Genomic DNA, 21,771 nt, shown 5'->3' with positions numbered 1-21,771 from the left:
CTTTCTTCACATCAGTTTTCCAGCACCAGAATAAAGTCGTCCACATTAGTTTCCCTAAAAGCAGCGTCACTATTGTGTTTTGATGCCTTGAAACTGAGTGGTGTCTCCCTACCAGAAAAATAGTCCCTGTGGAGACGTTTTCTTTACATGATGAATTACCAGTTCTGTGGTTTTATGAATGGCAACAACTTTATTAGCCACAGAAGCAGAATTTATAAGTTGGATGTTTCAACTAAAGATTTAAGTTTGACAATAGAGGGATTTTGATTATGTTGTGAAATCTGAAATACTCCCACATAATCTGCAAAACAGTTTGTTGCAATGCAAAATTTGGGTAAATTGTGGTGAATGGGCCAAACATTCAAAATTGCTGGTATGTTTTTTGTTTGTTTGTTTGTTTGTTTGTTTTCCAAATCCAAAGGTCAATCTTTCAATCTATGCCTTTTTTCAGTGTCAAGATGTGTCAAGATTTTTATCTTGCAGATGTCATCTTCTGAGCAATTGGCCTACAGAAACTCAGTTGACCAAGTTGCAATGAACAAACCATGATGGGAGCTTCACATTAGAGGCCAGCACCACCAAGCCAAAAGGCGTCTTTGTCTTTTGGATTTAAAACATGACAGCAAAGAGGGGTTGGACAAAAGTAAAGATACATGTAAGCTGCAAAATCAATACAGAGATTGTATCAGTACATTGTGAATCAGAATCAGATTGAATCAGAAAATCAGTGCCATTCACTATTCTGTCTCAATCATCACATCAGCTGTGTTCTGAGAAGCACTTCTTCTCTTTTCTTTATTTCCACCCCCACCTCTTAATGAGCTGAACAACTATGGCTCCCCATATTGACATGAGTCAGCTGTCCTGGTGAAGCCCGCAGTGCAGCCTGAACCTCTCCTAAAATCAAGCAGATGTTGACGTTTGGATGCTTCAGCTCTGACTTTGTTAATGACATCACCGCAGGAGTGTGTGTGACAAATCAAGAATGTGTTGGTGTTTTACTAGGCAAAAATCTGCAGCCAAACCTTATAGTGTCTCGAGCCTATCTCAAACTAGTCCTTCCTGTTTCTCTTTCGCCCTTTGCCCCTATTCCCTTTAAATACCCCCAAATCTTTCTCCGTATCTACCCCCACATCCCTCTTTCACTCAGCCCCCCAGCCCTTTTCCTCCTAACAAGCCCTTCACTCCTCTCTGTTATATCCCCTTTGTGTGTGTGTGTGTGTGTGTGTGTGTGTCGAGGAGGGCGGGCCATTAGTTTGTTAGTTAGTTCTGCAGCTCATTGAACTCATTGTGCTCCAAAGGCCTTCTAGCGCAGCTGGACTCAACAAGAAGCAAGAACTACTTTTCAGTCTTTCTTTCCTCCTTTCTTCTCCTTACTCCCCTCCCCCTTCTCTCTCTCTCTCTCTCTCTCTCTCTCTCTCTTTCTCTCTCTCTCTCCTCTCTCTCTCTCGCTCCCTAATCTCCCACTCACCCAAAGAGGTTTGTTTATGGAAGTAAACCGAACTTGCCGGCTAAATAGTTTGTTAACAGATAACATTTGTTTACCTAGCCAAATTGATGGAAGGGCCCGCTTACCTCCTAGCACTTATGTTGTTGACATCTTGCTAATGGCTTGTTGTTCACAGTGGTGGCCATCATCCAGGGGTGAAAAAGCAAACACACAGTCAGCCTCTTAAGACTAGGAATTAATTAGGTCGGTGTTTAAACTTCTAGGTTGGCACCCAATGGTGGGCTGAGACATAATTACGTCGGGAAAATGAGACTGAATTTTAAAAGTGGCAGACACAAGGAATTAAGTCATTTAATCAGACATTTTAGGAGTGATTTGGGGGAGAATGGGAGTTTACCTACCTGGCATACCTACCTGGTAAAAATCTGAGGAAATCCCCCCTGGTTACAACTCATGCACTCTGCTGGAAAGAGTGACATACAGGCCAGTAATAGTCTTGCATTAATGGCCTATACTTTCAAAAGGATTCACAGTTAAATGGACTCAGATTTGAAAAGTAAAAGTAGTCATTGTGCAGAATCACCCCTTTCAAATTATTGACTTTTTAACCTGTAAGAAGGATTTTAATGCTGTAAGTCTAATTGCTACATATGTTGTTGGCTAGATTCAACTCTGATAATGCATCACATCTTTGTATATGAAACCGTATTGTGCAGTGTAAATAGTAACTACAATTTATCTGTCATAAATTGTGCAGTAAAAAGTAAATTTCCCCCAGGAATGTGGTGCAAGTTCCACAAAATGGAAATGCTCAAGTAAAGTGCTTATTCCTCCACTTTACTTAATTGAGTAAATGCACTTAGTTCTTTTCCAACTCTGCTAAACACACACGCAGTCCCTTCACTTTTTTATTAAGATCAATGTAGTCATTACATACCATTATATGTTGTATTTTCTTTGTGGTTAGTGCTTTTCGGTGTCATCCAGTTCCCTGCCCCGCGGGCACAACACAAGCCGGGGGGATCTGCTCCATCATAAGAACGCACAGCCGTCATAACACGCCTGTCTGAGATAACCTCCTCTCCTCAGGCTGCGCAGGGATGACCTATACTATTACATCACGCTGCTGCAGGGGGATGGGGCCTCTTTTTTCACACACATACACACACTTAATGGTGACCACTTGGCTGGACCAAAACAAAGCTTCTCGGCAGGCTTTGTTCTGAGCTGAAGTCACGGGTTTAGAGCGGCGAGCAGCTGGTTTTAAAACTTGCAAACTTTTTCTCAGAACATGGAGTCGGATTTATTTTCTCGCAGCCCAAGAAGATGTTGTGGGCAGCTTCTGAGAACTCTTTCTTATGACCCCAAAAGTGACATCTGTGTGCCATTATGCGTGGCTATTAGCCATTATCAGGTGATTGACTCACATGTCTCCATTTTATGTAACCAACAGTGAAAAGAAAAGACGCTGGAAACACAACATGGCTTATAAACTATGATGCATTTGAATAATTTGGGAGCCAATTAAAATTTTCTAGCAATCAAGCAAATTCAAGGACATTTAGCTGCATTTGTTTTTCATTTATTATTATTATTATTATTATTATCATTTAATTTAACCTTCATCTAACCAGGCAAGTCATTAAAAACAAATAACCCTTACCCTTATTTATAATGGCTGCTTGGCAAAAGGCAGAGCCTCATAAGGGATGGGGTAGGGGCTAAAAAGGAAAATCAAAAGTTAAAAAGAAAGATATCCAGATTTTTCCAACACATCCACCAGTTACATACAATCACAGCAAGCATACATTTGACAGCAAGCATTACATAAAAGACATGCAGTCTAGCACACAAACATCAGCAGATACATTACATGTGACAACAAGCATTGCATAAAAACTTCACCACAAAAAAACAGACATGCAGTCTTGCACACAACCATTGGGTAAGCGGTGGACAACAGTGTCAGGCCATACAGCAGGAGTAGCAAACACAAACAGATAAATAGCAGCAAGAGAATGAGAGAAAGCATGGGACAAACATGAGGCAGACAGGCAAATGTTTGGGAAAATGAGAGGGTCAGGACACATCTGCATGCATCACTGAGAATAGTGTCCTTGAAAGCTGATACGGGTATTAATGTGCTTGTTCCTTAATAGTATTGTTGCATAATGAGTTAAACTTAGTTCTGGAATGGAGAATATGATGGGTCTAATCTATACAAACAAATGGCATAAGACATCTCTCTTGAATTCGTACTGCAGAATTTCCCAAACAATTCCTGAAGCAAAACTGCAGAAACCATGAAGAGAGTAGGACTTAAAAAAAAAAAAAAATGTAAAAATATTTAGCTACACCTCAAAACTACTGACTCAAAAACCCTCTGAGACTTTGACCTCTCTTTCAACAGATTTTCAGGAATATTCCCAGCATGATGGATGCTTTTATCCAATTTGTATCCAATTTCAGCAGAGCTAGCCAAAGTAGGAATCAGTTCTCCATGAAGGCATTGACTTGTTTGATTTTATTTTATAATAATGTTTTGTCTGTGTGAGTATATTGTATGTGTATGCATGTATTTTTATGTTTTATTTTCTAAAACATGCAGAACACTGATTCTTATTAGCAAAATGCTTCTTGCAGGCTTGCCAAGAAAACTACTGGTTTCAGTATGCAGCCTCTTCCCTGACAGTCTGAGATGTGTCACAGCCTCAGTCCTTCAAACCTGTGTGTGTGTGTGTGTGTGTGTGTGTGTGTGTCTGGGGTGTGTGGGGGGTTCAGGGATGGAGACAGTCTCATGTTTCTGAGGTGGAGCATTTCACACATTTACCTTTACCTTTGGAGTCGAAAGACGTTGCTGCTTGGCTAGACTGATGTCTCCAAGCTTTCTGTCCATGTTTCTCTTGCCCTGTCTGTCTTCCCCTTTGTTGTCAGTCTGTTTCTCCTCTTGACTTTTTTTCTCTGTCTGCTGATCTGTCTGCCTCCCTTTCTGTAACATCCATGTTCACCTATCATATTCAGCATCCTTTTTCAAGGTCGCATTATCTCAGACAAGTTTTCACAAGCAGTGTCCAAAGCCCTCTTATCTTCATCTTGATCTTCAGTGAAATGACATCATGACTACATTTAGCATGAGAGTTATAGCCTACAGGCCCCTGTTGTTTTACTGTGCATGTAATATCTACATGGACCCAAACTGGATTTAGAAAGTTTTTTTAACCTGCTATTTTTTTAAATTATTATTATTATTATTGAAGGAAATTCAAAGTGTAGGGGTAGCAATGTTATTCTCACCTATATTTTCTGAAAAAACAATAGGTTCTGAAATGTCATGATCCAGTGATAAGATGTAAATATGCCTTTGTAGAAAGATTCCTTTAGCTGACAACCATCACACAGTGCTTTGAGTAGGCCTACGTAGTCCTAGTCTCACCAGTGCAAATATCACCCATCGAAATGAATGTGCTAAGAAAAAATTGCAAGTTATGATGTGCATAAAGCTTGTTTTGAGGATATCAGCGTGGCATTAGACAGTGTTTTTTCTGTGCCAGTGAGCTCCAAATACAAACAAAAACAAAGAATTATTATCAGAAGAGATGATATCTGTGTTGAGCATGACTGAAATCAGATGTTATTGACGTTCAGCTTGTGTTTACTACTTCTGTGGGAGCTTGAGGTTGCAGTCCGGGACCCTGTGCCCTCAGTGGAAGCGGCTCCGGGGCCTGGCAGCCGGACTCACGCGGCGTGGGAGGGGCTAAGAGCGCAGTCAGGTTTTAAATCCACACGTGGTCTGCTGTCGGGCTTGTTTAGCACCACACACACACCGCTGGAAACTTCTGAGCGACTCATGCCAGCGAGTCGCCCGCATCCATCGCTGCGTGGGCAACGGGATCAGTCGAGGCTTTTTTTAGCAGACGCGACAAAATGCCATCCTACCCCCTGAGCCAGTTCGCTGACCTGGAGGAGATGATGTGCAAGGTGAGCGACTCGGAAAAGTAAAGTTTGAGGCGGAGAGAAATTTGGCTAACGCAGGGTTAACTGGGTTAGCTTAGCTGCCATGCTAACTTTCTGCAGCTTGCTCGATCACACTCTCCGTGGCTCATTTAGTTGATACTGTGAGCTTAATATCTATCCGTCCACTGGTAATTGCTCACCCATAACTTTATCGATCTCTTGACATGTTCATTGGCTCGAACTTGGACTGGACTTGAAGCGAGCGAACTCATCAGAAAGTGGACGCGTTGTGCAAGATGTTGTTGTGATCCCTTCAAACTTGGGCCCAACAAAGTTTTCTAGCATTAACCCGTACTTTCGCCACGACAAAAAAAAAAAAACAGCTTTAATTAATAACTTTATATTAATGCATCTTTATGATAAGCCGCCTAAAATAGCTTGCTCTCGAAGTCAATAAAATTACGAATTGCACTTGTCAATATGCAGTTACTAAAGTGATTGTTTTGAACCGCCAACATGGTTTTGGTTTGGGTCGTGCATAATTTCTGCCTTATTTTGCGTTTTTGACTAGTGCTTATTGTGCTCACAGTTGAACACCCAAACAAGTTCTGGATGGACGATTTGTGAGATCTGTCTGAGAGGGGTGTGTGATTTTTCATTTTGGTGCAACAACTTAAAAAAGTTTGTAGCTGGAAGTGAATTCTTGTCAGGGGAATGGGGTGAACATGGGGTGCCATCTCTAGTGAGGTTGGGAAATGATACAGCTTTATCTCACAGGCCATAGTATGGAGTTAGAAACCGCACCAACCAACTTACTAATATTAAAAATAGACCAGATTAGCCCATTTATTATAGCTGTACCTTTTCAATAATGGAGCAGTGCACCTCTCTGCACTCTCTGTAACCATCTTCATACTCCTTCTTTACTCCATGTTTTTGTCTAACAGATGTGTTTATAAAATTAGCCTCACTAGTCAGAGAGAACAAATTTGCCTTGGTCAAAATAAAGTGTTGCTGCTGACAAATGCAAACATAGAAGACAACAACTGACACAAGTCCTGTTGACAGAAGTTCATGTTTTCATACTATCAGCCGTGCATGCAGTTCTTCACACTTGCTCAGTCTCACATTCAGGCTGTCATGTAAAGCACATATTAAGTGCTTGTTAAGGAGATTGACAGTGTTACCAGGGAGAACTTGTGTCTCTAAATGTTTTCAATATTGATTTGCACACTTTTTATGCAGTTGCATGAGGTAAATCAACAGGACATTAAATTGAGCATTCCAAGGCAAGTTAATGTAACCGAAGTGCTGCGTAGAAAACAAGTCTTATCAGCTGCAGCCATGTATTGAATTTTGCTTGTGGCGAAACAGAATTCCCCAGTGTTCATGGTGTGTAGACTTAAAGCAATTATGTGTTTGCAACTGCTAATCAAATCTCACATCTGCACTTGAAACACTTGTTTGAAAGCGAAATACCAGTAAATACTCTAGATTTGCAGTCATTAATGTGCAAATAATACCGTAATTTAAAGGGTATTTGTTTTTCCCTCAGTCCTTAACAGAAAGCTTGAGGTTTAAAAACTTAAGTTGTATTGTTTGTCCCTCTTGCAGCAGTTACTGAGTCTCAACCTGCGGGAGCAGAATGCACTGCTGCCGTCTCTCAGTCTGGAAATGAGGACACCAGGCTTTGTTGGTCAGCCACGCAACCACGGCTCCTTCTCCTTTTCTCTCTCCTCCCTCCCTTACCTCCCCACCGATCCTTCAGATACTGCATTACTGTCTTCCGGCCAGTGGGGGCAGCAGTCAGAAAGCCCACTGTCCCCCCAGCTCCCTAATTCTGCCCAGTGGGGAAAGGCAGGCTTCTCGGTCCAGCGGTCTGTCAGTATGGTGGAGACAGGCAGCACCACAGCTGCAAATCTGGGCTGGCCCGGGACTGAAATAAAGCATTCCAAAAGTGACACCTGCCCCACTCCGCTGAGCACCAGCTCCTTCCTGCCCTCCTCTTCCTCCTCCAACTCCTCTCTCTTCTCCTCCACCTCCTCAGCGTCTGCCTCGTCTTCCTCATCGCGCTATAAGACTGAACTATGCCGTTCGTTTGCAGAGAACAGCATCTGCAAATATGGGGGCAAGTGCCAGTTTGCCCATGGGGCTGAAGAGCTGCGGGATTTAAACAGACACCCCAAGTATAAGACGGAGCCGTGTCGCACGTTTCACACTATCGGCTTCTGCCCCTATGGGATCCGCTGCCACTTTGTGCATAACAGTGAGGAAGATCAGAAACACTCCTTCTCTCGGTCCTCCTCCTCCTCATCCTCCTCTTCCTCCTGTGCCCCCTCACAGCCCCCGTCCTCACGCTCCCGCAGGCCCCCCCTTCTCAGACAGAGCTTCAGTTTTGCTGGCTTTCCTTCTGCTCCCCAGCAAGCCCTTCAGCCCAACCTTCCTCCTCCTCCTCCTGCATCTTCCTTTGCTCGTGCTCCCTCTGCCTCTCCTCCCTCCTGCGCTGACATCACCGATCTCCTCTCTCACACTTTCCTGGAGATGGACTCTGCCTTCGAGGCATCCCCAGCCCACCAGTACCAACCCCCCGTGGCTCCGACCTCATCAGCTGATGCCCGGCCTCAGTTCCTGCCCTCACCCGACTCAGGCTGTTCCCTGTGCGGGCCGTCCCCGACGGCTTCTCCATCCCTGAGGCAGAGTCCCGGTGCCACCGGGGGCTTTGCTGGGCCTCTAGGCACCCGCTCCCTGTCCTACACCTCTCTGTCAGACCCGGACCAGGACGGAAGCAGTGGAAGCTCAGCCAGCTCGCTCAGCGGCTCGGAAACCTGCAGCGGCATTAACGAGGGCACCGGCAGACGCCTGGCTGTGTTCAGCCAGTTCTCCGTCTCTGAGGACGCTACTAGCTTCTACCTGTAGGGTGCCATGTGCTGGAACACATGCACACACACACACTCTCACACACATTCTAATCCAACACATATATACACACACATAAATCACACACACACACACACGTACAAACGCATTTTCAGTCTCTGGCACACAAGCACTGGACTCACAGCAAACACTGTGTGTGTTTGTGTGTGTGTGTGTGTGTGTGTGTGTGTGTTGCAAAGAAAACAAAATGTGCTATTGCATGTACCAACTGACTCAACCCAAAAGCAGATTGCACCCTTAGAGATTCACCTGTTGATTTCCTGTGGTTAAAATCTCACACTTCTGCATGCAATAAAATCTGCGACAGTGGCGCTGATACTAAAATGTGCGTAGCCAACAAAGATAGTAGAGTAGATTAGACTTATTAAGACAGTGATTTTAGTAAGGCTGTGGAGGTTTCAGAAGATGATGTTGTAGGTTAAGATGCCTTGTCAAGACAAAGATAGTAAAACAAAGATGTTGTAATCACAGTGTGATTGGCCTTAATTGTGATTGGCCTGTAGTTAAATCTAGCCAAACGATTCCCATTTCCTTTTACTATTGTCTTCTCAATCTGAAGAATGTGATAAAGCCAAAGACATATCTGTCCCAAGCCCATAGCCTTTTTTTATGGTGGGACAAACACACTGTGACTTTTCTAACTTTGGGAATATTGTCGTTGCATTAACTTCACAGTATTGTTTATAAACTGGTGAAACTGTTTTCCTCGTAACTGTACAGTATAAGGGGCTGTTTATTTGACTGGCCTCAGATTAGCAGGCCTTGAAACCTGAATGTTAAGTTTTTCAATGACTGAAGTGCCTGTGGCGTTACTCAGCAGGTCATGTTACACTGTTGAGGTGAGATCTGCTGGTTAGGAGGGAGACGGCTGAGGGGTATACAAGTCCTTTTCAGCAGTGGAAGCTAGTACAAATAAGAGATGTGCTCTTTTAGATCTGTTTTGCTGGTAGATGTTCATAAGTGTTACTCATCTGCTTCTGTCCCATGAGTGACTGATGCCTCAGATTTGCCTCACAGACTTGTAGGGGTTATATTGGAAGGATTTCAAACAGCAAAGGTCACATAGGATTGATTATATATTATTTAATGTTGCATTCATGTCATGTTGGATTTATTGGAAATATTGTGGGAGGAAATGGGGAGGGGTGGTCATCCTCATCAAGCTCATGGTGGTGGTTTTTTTAAGTAGGACATGGGAAGTTTTTGGGTCGGGAGCTCCAGTGACCCCTGCTGCTGCGGTTCAGTTTGCAGAACTCAAAACAAAGTGCCTTCCCACTCTTGTGCATCTTCTTCCATGACATGAATGCAGCATAGGTTGCAAAGTAGAAACAAAAAGAATCAAGCCAAGTGAATGTTTTTTTGTTGTCTTTTGAAGTCCTGTTTTTATTCTTGGCTTTGTTTCCCAGAAGCCACTTGATGCTTACTGTTTGTCCCTATTAAGTGGCCTTAAACACAGACATTCAGGGATGTGATTACTTTGGGCACACACTGCCATTCAGTTTCTGATGAATATTCATGTTTTGACACACTCATCTCTACACACGCGCGCCTTCTCCCTCACTATCACTTCCTGCTGTTAATTTATACTGTTATGAATGTATGGTGCTATGATCACATCTCTAAACTGTATGTCTAGGATTGTTCCCTTACTGAGCTACAGCCAGCTTATTGTAGTGTTAAAGTAATGTACCCTAGTAGTGTTTCAGACATGTTGACTTAGCTGTGTTTGCGTGTTTCTGATGTTAGTAGTTGGTTAGAAGAACAGACACTGTACTGTTAACGCTCTATTTAAAATGGCCATTCGATCAACATGTTTGAGGCCTGTTTAGTGTTTAGTAAGTTAATTTCTTTAATTTATTTTAACGTATTTATAGAGGACTTTGAGTTGTTGTTTGTATCAAGTTTAATATATTTGGGATTTTCTTTTGTTTTTGTACTGGAAATAAAGTTTTTTTTGTTTTTTTTTTTTGTTTATTTTTAACCAATTGATTTGTTATGGTGATGTTCTTAACCTTTTCAAGAGTGGGATTTTAGAACACATGTAAAGCCCATACAGGCATGTTGTTTGACAGAAGAAAAACAAAAACAGCTACAAGCTTAGGGGAATACCCCCGTATTTGGGGCAAAATACCTTTTTCCGATTTACCCAGACTGAGACAAAACTTTCGATACCATTTTCACCTCTGTACATCCAGCGGTTCTGTCCCTATGGGTAGAAATTCATGTTAGCTTAGCATAAAGACTTGAAGTCTATGGGAGTCATTAGCGGATCTCCGTCAAAGTTAAAAAGTAAACCTTACAGCAATTCCAAAGCTATCTTATGTACATGATGTATTGTGTATTTGAAGTGCATGTCTTTGAATTAGTTATGAATGAATTAATCTTTTTTTTTGGCATTGCTGGGAGTTTTTTTTTTTTTTTTTTTACTTTGACGGATAATTTTGCACCGTAGAACGTGCACCATGTGAACACATTTGTGAGGGTACATGCCAGTTTTGGAACGCAGGTGCAAGAAGGGAGGAAACAAGCAGGAAACCATGAACTGTCACTACTGGTTTTCACTCTTACTCAAATTCCCTATTGGACTGTTAATATTGAGAAAGTGCAAGTGCATGACCACACCGTCTGGTTTTACTTTCAAAATGAGGTGAACATTTCTACCAGTTCATCTGTTTTTAAAATGGAGGTGTTGGGGTGAGCAGTGGGTAAGGTCAGGGCAGAGATGAGAGAATACTTCACTTTGCTGTGGAGCAATACAGAAGCTGGATGCCTGGGAAAATCTTTATTTTGGTTCACACAAGATGACTCATGATCCTTCACCCTCCTAGCTTTTTGTGTTTTTGAGGAAGGCAGCAGGGGCATGCACAGGCTCTGATTTGGGCAAAGAGCACTTCCTCGGAAATTAGTGTAGTCTGGCTTGTTCCTCACAAAGAAACTTTCCAAAAAAAAAAAAAAAAAACCCTGGCAAGAACAGTATCTAGAGGCCAAACTGCTCCAGGCCACTCAAAGTGAGGAGTGCATTTGAAGGATTGCTGTAAACACAATGCATGCAGTCTGTATTTAGGACAAATGATCATAGTCTAATTATGTTAAAGGGCTTAGCTTTAAAACTACATACAGGCTAGTAGTCGGCCTATGTATTACGCTATCTCGCAATTTTTGGTATCTTCATTCAGAATAAAACACTTTGTGGTCACTCTGGGTCAGAGCAAGATTAAAGAGAATGAATAAACCACAAGCCCTTAAATATCACTGCTGACCAGTGTGAAGTAAGAGATGGTCTACATCTCCACGGTAGCCATAACTGGAGGGAGAACCCACCACCTCACACATATTTTATGTTTGTAAAACTTGGCTAAACCAAGTATTGCCAAGCTACCGCAGCCCCGATTCACACTGACTGGTTCTGCTTGTGCGCTAAGCTGCGAGCACAGGCCAGAGTCCCTGCTGCAGACTGCACATCGCATGTTGGACCCTGCAGTGTGTGTCCACTCATGCCAATGAGATTTCATATGGAGATAAGAAGCCTTTTGTGTGGGATTTAATCTTACCAATCCTGGGCTCCAACCCCTTTTTCCTCCTCTCTCGCCCTCCCTCCCTCCTTCCAACCATCCATCTCTTTTCCTTCAATTAACCTCCCCCCAGCACCACCACTGCTCTAGTGGGATAACCCCACAGTGGCTGAATAGTGGTTTAATCTGTTTTAATTGTGGTGGACAACTCGTTTATAGCGGTGGGGGCTTCATTAGTAAACTACAACACACAAATAAATTGATCCCCATTAAAATATTAGTGTGAAACTGCTCCTGAGCTATCAGGCTCCATATTCAGGGAAACATGCTCTTCACAATGAAAACAGTGTAAATAACTAAACGTGCTTATTGATCAGTGGTGTATTTATTTTTTCTTCAAAGAGATTTTGGCACATATTGACGTAAAGAGCAAAACAAACAAAAAAAAAAAGTTGTGTGGTATTATTTTTTTAAGGTAGCAAAACAACTATCTAAATTATTAAATTATTGAGTTTATTTATCACCAGTTTTTTCCATTCATGACATACTGCCTTAGTAATGCCTACTTCTTGCCATGGCAACATTAAATTGAAACAAAATGAGAGGCCAGAATTCACTCACACACACACACAAACAAACAAACAAACAAACAAAAAAAAAAAAACACTTTATTTTGTCACTGTTAAAATTAGATGGTGTGACCACCTGGGAGTGATTAGTGGCCGGGAAATGGTTAAAGGCGTGTATGTGTGTGTGTGTGTGTGTGTGTGTGTGTGTGTGTGCTCGTCTGCATTCGAGTGTATGTGAGTGCGCGTGCACGCTGCATTGTGCCCGATACACATTCTCCCACACTCTTGCCCTGTGGGACGGAGCAGAGGCAGGCAGATGGCTGTATTCAATTCCACTACTGGTCAACATATGGTCCCTAGAGACAGGGTTTTGTGTGTGTGTGTTTGTGTGTGTGTGTGTGTGTGTTTGTGTGCATGCTCAGGAGAGGGAGAGAGTAGGGGAGATTTCACCCTGTGGCCTTACTAAGCATGAGTTAGGAAAGAGCAAGAGAGATGTGAGTGGCAGGGAGATAAAACAGTTAAAGGATAAAAAGAGATGGGCCAGTTTGAGCGGATGAGGATGACTGGGTGTGTTCTCTCTGCTCCGACAAATTATTAAAGCAGCTACATGGCTATCTTTAGATTATAAAGGTGATTGAGTGGGAAAACAATTTAACTGACCGCCAATCCCCTTACCTTGCTAAAAGAGGCCATACTATGGAGGAGAGCAGAACGAGGAGGACTCCTATAACTGATGAGTGACAGATGAGTGTGAGGGGAACAATGCCAATGAATAATGGGAGATTCCCAGTGTCTCCCTCGGGTCCAATAGAACAAGCAGTTACCACTGAGGTCAGGGCGCACAGGCCAGTGTGCTCTCTGAGGCAACTGAACTTCTGTGTTTCTTTTTCCTCATCCCATCCTATCCTATACTGTAATTATACCAGCTAATCAGTCAAAATAAATTCTGACTGCCTTGTAACATGTGGTTTAACTTCTGATTTGAAATACTATGCATTAAGTCAAATAGTCTAATGAGATACCAAGACTAGCAAGGATATGCCTCCCATATACATATTTTCCAATGTGAGCTGAAACACCATAAATAATAATTTAAAAAAAATAATGTCCCATATTATTAGGGGTACAGTGTGGTTATTTCAGTTTGGTAATAATGCTCCAAAAATCAATTTAACTAAAATATACTTAGTAGAATTGAATCAGATCAACGGTATCTGTCAACTTCTCTGTCTCCCAGTAAAACAGACTTCACCTGGACAGTGTTGCTGAATTGTCATGAGTCATCATTTGGAAAGGATGAGCGCTAGTTTTATTTTCACACCCCCGCCACCTTCTTTTTTTTTTTTTTTTTTATGTGGCCCCCAACATCCCTTTCCTCCCCTTCTCTCCTCCCTCTCACTCCCCATTCACTGTCTTTCTGTCTGAGTGAATTGGTGACATTGTGATGCAGCGGAGAGGAGGAGGAAGGGGACTGAAGCCACGTAGAGCAGCACACAACAGCTGTTGCTGACCCCTCCCTCTCACTTCCCCTCGACTCAGCCCCAGCTTTTCTATCACTTCAGTAGTCAGACTGTTAGTAAGTCTTTGAGGCATGGTTACATGACTTCCTTTATACTCGCCCCATGCCCCCTTCTCTAATAAACTGGTCCTCCTTCCTCCCTCTTTCACCTCTCCTTTCCCTCTCACCTCTCTTCCTCTGCTTCTACTTTCTACTATTCTGCCCCACAGGCTTCCACTCTAATCCCTCTTTCTGAAATATTTTCTTCTTTCAGGATAAGATTTGGACTAATTGTTGAAAAAAAAAAAAAAGCCCAGAGAGAGCAGGCCGTGGTCTTTCCTTGTTTCCTCCCTCAATCCTTTCAGCAGATTCCACCAGATTTCTCCAGTTGTATGGAAGATCCAAAAACCACTGGCCTCTCCCACATTACTGCCACCCATCTGGAGTCCCACAAAATCCAGAGATCTTACTGGATTCTTTTTTTTCTCTCTCTTGAGTTGTTTGGCTTATACAAGTGCTGCTGTCACCAGCAGTAAGACCGTAGCCCATTTAGAGCAAGCAAGAATTTAAGAGACCACATTTTTAAACAAGCCTTTCCCCTCTCTTAATTCTCCCCTTCTTCTGCTTTATGTCAACCAGTGATGCTTTATGGCAGAGTTTCTTTGTGGCTAGTTTATAGTGAGCAGCTGCGTGGCTGTTGGTGAAAATAAAAAGCTGGTGTGAGTGTGGGTGCTTGAAGATGAAAACTTAAGAGCCTCTCAGCAGATACAGTGGCTGTTTACAACTGAGCCAAACTTTGGCTACTCTTTCCAAGACATCTGCCTGAATCTGCACTCTGTTAGGGAGGATACATGCATGCACTGCTCTCCACTATTGCCTACAGATTGAATTTGTCAATCTGTAACCAAACATGCACACATGCATGTTTGGTTGTCAGCAACACTTGGATAGTAAGCACAACTTAAGCACAACTAAATCATGTCACTACCCTTTTGCACAACTTAAGTTCTGATGTTATTATTCATGGTACCGATCCCATGGCTTAGCAAGGGGTTCACTGGTATGTGCTTCCCATACAATTTTCCCCATGTGTGCTGTGAAGGCATATAAATCAAAAATAAGAGATGGGAGATGACTTGAAAACAGATGTGTAATATTAAATGTGCTCAAATAGCACAGAAAACTGGCTCATGCAGAGGCAGGGAATACAAAAAGTTGTACACAAACAGCACATTTCGAACTCAGGCTCTTCCTCAGCCATTCCACGTTGTTTGCACACAGAGAAACTATGAGTGGTGACTTTGTTGCTGAAGCAGTAATAGCAAAACTTCAAGGTGATTGGTTGCATACAAAACTTTATTCTGTAAAAATATTACAGTGATGTACTTCGAATAGAACTGGGTGTTTGATTAGAGACAGAAGACACAGTCAGCACCTTACTCCATCACCTGATGCAGCAACGTCTTGATCTATCAAAACTGTCAACAGGCTTTTTAAAAACATCTACTGTGATAACAAATTACAGCTGTACAAATGTAAACTGAAAACCATGGCTACAAAACATAAATTAAGTGAGCCATGGGCTCTTATTTGGGTCAATCAAGAGAGTTGCAGTTTCATTTTCTTCTCAATCTGTTAAGAGGGATAGTATGTCGAGAGATAACCACCATTGTATTTTCAGTGAAATAAAGCATAGACTGTTACAGATGGCAAAAAGTCAAAATAAAACTTTCTTAATGACCTAGTAGAACTGCAGAGCAATGCACTGAATATGTGTAGCAGTGATTCACTTACATTCATTTACCAGCACCTGCTCTCACAATGCAAAAGCACAGAGAAGATTGAACTTCTTGACATATCACCTACTGGGAACAGGTCTGAGCTGAATCCTGGTTCCACACCACCACAATTGTCTTTGTATCCTGCTTAGGCAATATCAGAGTTTTGGTGTTGCATAATCAACCACGCACCAGTATATATGCCATCAGGAACAAAGAATTTTGGACTTTTGGACTGGAAATTTGAACATGGGCCCAACCCGCCCACAAAAAAAATCTCCCACACATCTTAATCTTTTATTGTTACCTTGTATGGCGGTATCTTACAATCAAATGCAGGATCTCAGTTGCCAGTAATTTGCTGGCTTGGTGCTTGTCGGGGAATTTCAGGTAGTGAGGTAATGAAGTTTGTACACTTTGACCTGAAGGTGGCCCTAACAGCAACGCTGAGAGGTCACCAAATTTGACAGAGTTCATATTCTGGGTAGCATGAATGTACTTTCTAAACATCATCTGCCCAACAGAGTTTAAGAAAACAAATTTGATATTTGATTATGATTAGTTCTCTACTCTTTTATAATCCCATGGTTATAATATTGATTACCAACATCATGAGAGATATATTCATACCAATGGTTAGTTTCGGTAGAGATTATGGGGGTCGGCATTGATGTTCACAGGATAAGGACAAGATACACTTCTACTTAATTTATATATAAACAAACCAACCAGCAGACGAGTTCACTTCAATATGCCCCTGTTCTCTATATCCTAAATTCTTTAACTGTGGGTAAATCTCACATAGGAAGATGGAAGGAAAGAGAACATGGGATCCATAGGATAACATGGGATATTACAGATGAAGAGACTTTGGATAAAACCTGGTACAAAGTGCGATGACAGACATGACACAGCCATACGTTTCCCTCTAGTGGCAGAAAGAAGCCACAGCATTTATTTATGTCCTACTCACATCCTTCATCTACAATTCATAAGTCTGGTAAGATGACCGTTCATCAATAAACCAAACTGAATTTGCCCACAGCATTATTATATATCCGCTTTAGGGACTTCAAAGGAATGTGGTTAGACTTAATAAAGAGGATATTTTTTAATGACTCCATTGGTTCTATGGATGTCATATAGCAGAAAATCTGAATCTGAATTAAACAGTACTGCACTAAAGACCATTGAGACCATGCACAGTAACATCAGTGTGAATGCACACATTTTACACTTTTGTGTGCCAGGAATAATTACAAATTTTTTTGCCAATAACAATACTACTACCACTAATAATAATAATAATAATAATAATAATAATAATCTTTTATTTTGAATCCTGAGCTGGCTCATTTTCGAACAGGACCACAACTTTAATGTAAACAAGTATATGATTAACAAATGCAGCTCAGGATTCTATGGTAAATCATGTCGCAGCCTCACGAGAATGAAATAAAATATCCAGGGCAGAGCAAAGCTTCTCTGAGCGTATGTGTTTGCAAAGAGACAAGGGTTGATATATGAATGCAATGAGTCTGCAGTGATTTTCCGACCAGGCTAGGACAAAACGGTTCGTCCCTAGCTGTAATTCAGATGGAGGGTTAATGGAGATGGCGTGGGACTTTGAGTAGGTTGCAGAATCATAAATCCTAAAGTGACGTCCTGTCCTAGAGACGACCCATCATTCTGTTTTAAGTTACATTCTTCTCTGTTTTGCATACGTCCTAATGAACATTCAGTCATATTAACATGGGGACACAAAATTGCACAAAGAACACTGAAGTACCTTGAGATTTACATTCACATTATCTGGCTCATAGCCATTGAAAGTCAACATTCACTTTTTCACAGCTGGGCCAAAAGGGGTCAGTCAGGGCCGAGGTTAACTCGACAGATTTAAAGGTCCAAAGCATTATACATCACTAAGGCAAATGACCTCTGATGAAAACAAGGTGCAAACAGAATCAAGGTTTTGTGTCAAACTGAGTCACAGAAATAATGAGCGAAGCTTGATGAACCCCATTTCACCCTGTCGGTACCTGGTTGATGAAAGGGACCTGGCTACCCCGTTGAGCCTGTAGTGAAAAATCAGGCTGATGGTTGATTCCCTCTGTGGTTGAAATGTCCAGCGGGATGAGCAGAACTCTATTATCTCTTCTTTGAGGATAGCACAGCCTTATATCTACAGGGTTCTGCTCATTAGGATCAGGCAGCAGGGAGGATCGGGTCACAACTTCTGGATCACCACCTGGAATTTACCTGTCAGGAAAAACAGGCAAGATGATGTTGACTTTCATCTATTTATTACAATCTGTCAAACCAATCTATACTGAACTGTCCTTTATACTGACTGACTAGACCACATAAGTGGAGAGTGGAACTAGCTCAATAAAATAAAATAAGACAAAACAAAACAAAACAAAATAAGAATTAACTTCATGCATGTCCTCATCTCTAAAAATCTCTCGTCTGGATCAAGAGTTCAGTATCTTGCTCAAAGATACTTCAAAGCTACACTGGCAGCAAACCTGGGCCCCCTCCTGGTTCAAGGATGACCTCACTGACTACAAGGCCATCCTGATGCCCCAACCCAGTGATAAAAGTGTAGAATGTAAAAATTATTAAGACTATGAATGTGTTTTCATGGCAAAAATAAAATCTGGGTCCTTTGCTCCTGCTGCTTTAAGCGGAGATGCAAAAATTCCAGCAGGACACAAGGGAAAACATGAATATGTAGGTCAAACATGATTCAGAGTAGAGGGATTATATATAAAACCACTAGTCTTGGCCATCTCCAGTTAATGGCTTTTACTCTTTCAAACCCACAGGTAGCAGGAACATATCATTTCCTTTTTTACTCCCAAGTACCATTTCTTTACTTTGTGAAACAAAACGTCATTGCATGTCACTTTCAGGGCAGTGTGCCATCTGATTTGTTGATAACCCACATTGAGGTAGTTACTATTAGCAGCTATGCACACTGAGTCGTCACTTTATCAGGTCCACCTGTCCAGTCTAATGCAGTTCAATCCAACAGCTCTACCATAAATTCTACCTTTTAAGAAAGTTTATAATGTTCAGTTTTTGTTGACATTGTGGAGAATGTATACCTTTAACTCTATGTTTATATTGTGGTTGTGGTTTGCAGATGTCTTGTACTGGACTACATTTTATTGAGAGGTGTTTCTAATGTTTATTATTATTATACAATGAGGGGGGACATAATAGTAGAAACACCTCTCAATAAAATGCAGTCCAGTACAACAGCACCACTAACTGTGCTCAATACCAAACATAGAACTGAATGAACATCTCACAGTACTGTGATAAAAAGAAAACTTGAACATTATAGGCATCAGAAAAGTAAACTTTATAGCACAGCAATTGGATTGGACTGTATTAGATTGTGCAGATGGACCTAATAAAGTGGCCACTGAGTGCATATTTAAGGCAAATGTAATAGTACTGTAGATTAAGTACATTACCATACAGAGTGCATTGGATTTACTGAACTGTTTTTGTTTGTTTTGTCTTGTTTTGCTTTTTTAAAGTGATCTACAACAGCATTTAACACATGACACAAGAAAAACTGACAGTAGACTTTGTTTTTACTTTGATGCTTCTTGACTTCAGAGGCTTTGCTTATTCTTACAAAGCTCCTTGTAATCACTTCTGTTGTAATCATGAAAGGTCCAACCGCAGTTACAGCAAACAATGGCTAAATATGTAACAAAAATGCAAGAAATAAAGCCACATGATAAAAAGATACATCAAAAAATAACTTTGTATTGTGTATATGTTACATTTTTTTTTGGCCACAGAATGGAAGAGTTTGCCATTGTTTACATCTGCCTCACTGTCATTCAAATAGTGTATCCCAACCCACGTAAAGCAATATCAAATATTGCTGTTGTGTGAATGAGGCAAACTGCTGTCCAAGAGCTGAGGATCTCCACTACGGCTGCCAAAAGGTACATTATGTGACCTGAAAGCTCTCTATTTCATGTTAAGTGGGACAATTTATATGTATTCTGATGATAGTTACTTACAGGATGGCATGAGAGAGACCTCTGCTGTCACAACACTGTCTAGACCCAGGCTGGAGAGCGCTCCTCTTATCACACCACACGAATAGGCCAGGTACTGAGAAAAGAGACACATACAGACAACTATGGGTTTGGATCCAAAAAGGCTTATGTGCTTGTGTGTGTGTGTGTGTGTGTGTGTGTGTGTGTTCTCTAACCTTAGGGGCATCATCCAGGTACTGTTTTCCACTGGAGAGCTGAGTCAGCAGAACAAACTTGTTGTCCTGGAGAACATAGGTGCCCTGTAGAAGTGTATACACACACACACACACACACACAAGCAAACCTTAGCTATAGATTACGCCATATGCTGGCGATTTAAATTTAAAGACCTTGTGTTATGTAGAAATACGGCTCACTCATGCATGTTGATGATGCTTATAATAATAGTAAAAAAATCACACAGAGATACAGAGATACAGTAAATAAAACATCAGCTAGGGTGGCAAAGTGCATGGGTGTGCCATAAAATGATCTCAGGTCTGCATTGTTAATTAGTGACAAGTAATACACTGTTCCAGGTAACTGACATTCAGTTGAATTAATTTGCAGGAAAAGGTCTTAATGCATTGTTAATGTAATGTGACATACTGGCGCTCCCTCTGAGATTATACAAAAAAAAAAAAAGTTTCAAGCAATATTTTGAAGCAACCAACAACAGTCACTGGTGCTTTGGAGTCCAGATTTTTCACAGTAATCTGACCATCAAAGACACTGAACCACTGTATGCCTGTAATGCATTGTTACGTATCATGCATTTTCTCCTAAGCTCAGGAAATCATCTTATTTGTCTTGTATTCAACTAACATTATACACTATATCTACTTATTGTATGTTCCTCCATCCATTGTCAACTTAACACTACTCTGATGTGTCTACTGTTCCTGTCATTTGTATCTGAAGCTATACATATGTCTCTACTCCACTTTCTATACTTTTCTTTTTTTGCCATACTCAGTGGCCGCCCACCTGTCGCTAGTTGAACATTTTTCATAGTTTATTTTACCTGATGGTTGGTTCTGAGGTTGTCAACCTGCCTCCTGAACACCTGAGTCCAGAAGTCTTTGCAGATGAACTTCATTATGTCCAACTCATCCTTAAAGCTGGGAGAGTCCCTGGTAAACCTGGAGAGAGCAATCATCATCTCAGACACTGAGGACAACGAGGAAGTGTCATGTACACAAGACGTGCACGTCACACACAACCACACACTAGTGTACCTCTCAATGAGTCCCTGTCCCACTCTGAAGCCCATGCCCTCCAGGACAGATGTGCAGACAGCTCTGTCCTACACACACAGAAAGAAAGAGAGTGAGAGAGAGAGTGAGAGAATGAGACAGGTTATCTATTTAGCTGGCCAGCAGCATCATAACTTTATTAGCCTGGTCAACACTACTGAATTATCAAGCCAGTAGTAACCTCAAATATTTGGCAATTATGGTTAGCTTTGTCCTGAAGCATGGAAAAGTGAAATGGATGGTAAAAATGATTCAAGTCATTGACTGGTCCATGTATTTACTGAACAGACCTTGTTGTTCATCTCTCCATTAGTGGATTGTTGGTCCTTGAAAACATGAGACACCATCTCCATGTGGAGAAACTCAAAGAGAACCCCATCTGCCATGCCTGACACACACACACACACACACAACAAAACAAAGACACAGTATCAAGGTGAAAAAACAGCTGCTAAATATGAAAAATCGTCGATTAACGTTAAGTAGCCTGACGCTGCCAGTTAACTGCCAGCTAACGTCAGTAGCCGCAACATAGCACAAGCCGTTTTGTCGTTAATATTTTGTTTTTACAGGAATAATCTTGTTGTACGAGAATGAATGAGGCGTTAAAGTGCACATTAATGCTACTGAAGTGAACCTAAGTAAGTTATACGAGGTGAAAAGTGAGGCCAGAAACTTCAGGCTACCTGTTAGACGACTTTTCAAGAAGTAAACAAAAGCCCGCTTCCTGGCTACGACACGGCAGGC

General features: G+C 41.6%; 2 protein-coding genes across 5 annotated transcripts in view; one reads left to right on the top strand and one right to left on the bottom strand.

The window, feature by feature from the left end:
- Positions 1 to 5,252: 5,252 nt before the first annotated feature.
- The window catches only part of LOC115369945 (mRNA decay activator protein ZFP36), a 29,852-nt gene continuing 13,333 nt past the window's right edge, over positions 5,253 to 21,771 (top strand). Inside the window, exons 1-3 of one of the 4 annotated variants that reach the window (XR_003929205.1) lie at positions 5,253 to 5,428; positions 7,019 to 8,356; positions 20,043 to 20,060. Coding sequence is in view for 3 of the 4 variants with exons in the window: in XM_030066684.1 (XP_029922544.1) it covers positions 5,375 to 5,428; positions 7,019 to 8,320 (1,356 nt within the window). In the remaining variant the exon portion in view is untranslated. Of the gene's footprint in view, positions 5,429 to 7,018; positions 11,310 to 20,042; positions 20,066 to 21,771 lie in introns of those variants that run through there. The other 3 variants (XM_030066684.1, XM_030066683.1, XM_030066682.1) reach the window with 3 other exon arrangements.
- On the bottom strand, positions 15,243 to 21,770 carry trappc6bl (trafficking protein particle complex subunit 6B, like). The gene is made up of 7 exons (XM_030066688.1): positions 21,711 to 21,770; positions 21,315 to 21,412; positions 21,007 to 21,074; positions 20,793 to 20,910; positions 19,945 to 20,028; positions 19,751 to 19,844; positions 15,243 to 17,960 (listed from the first exon to the last, which is right to left on the bottom strand). Exons 2-7 carry the CDS (start codon positions 21,408 to 21,410, stop codon positions 17,929 to 17,931), a joined length of 492 nt encoding a protein of 163 aa, XP_029922548.1. The 5' UTR covers positions 21,411 to 21,412; positions 21,711 to 21,770; the 3' UTR covers positions 15,243 to 17,928.

Source organism: Myripristis murdjan, chromosome 13 (assembly GCF_902150065.1).
Source record: "Myripristis murdjan chromosome 13, fMyrMur1.1, whole genome shotgun sequence".
NCBI classification, from domain to species: Eukaryota; Metazoa; Chordata; class Actinopteri; order Holocentriformes; family Holocentridae; genus Myripristis; species Myripristis murdjan.
This window is presented reverse-complemented; position numbering and strand designations above follow the sequence as displayed.

Excerpts from the sequence above, each read along its gene's own strand:
- trappc6bl (XM_030066688.1), bottom strand. The coding sequence starts at position 21,410 with ATGGCAGATGGGGTTCTCTTTGAGTTTCTCCACATGGAGATGGTGTCT. Across the intron at positions 21,075-21,314 it reads ATGGAGAGATGAACAACAAG|GACAGAGCTGTCTGCACATC; the intron begins GTCTGTTCAGTA and ends CTGTGTGTGTAG. Across the intron at positions 20,029-20,792 it reads ACCTCAGAACCAACCATCAG|GGCACCTATGTTCTCCAGGA; the intron begins GTAAAATAAACT and ends ACACTTCTACAG.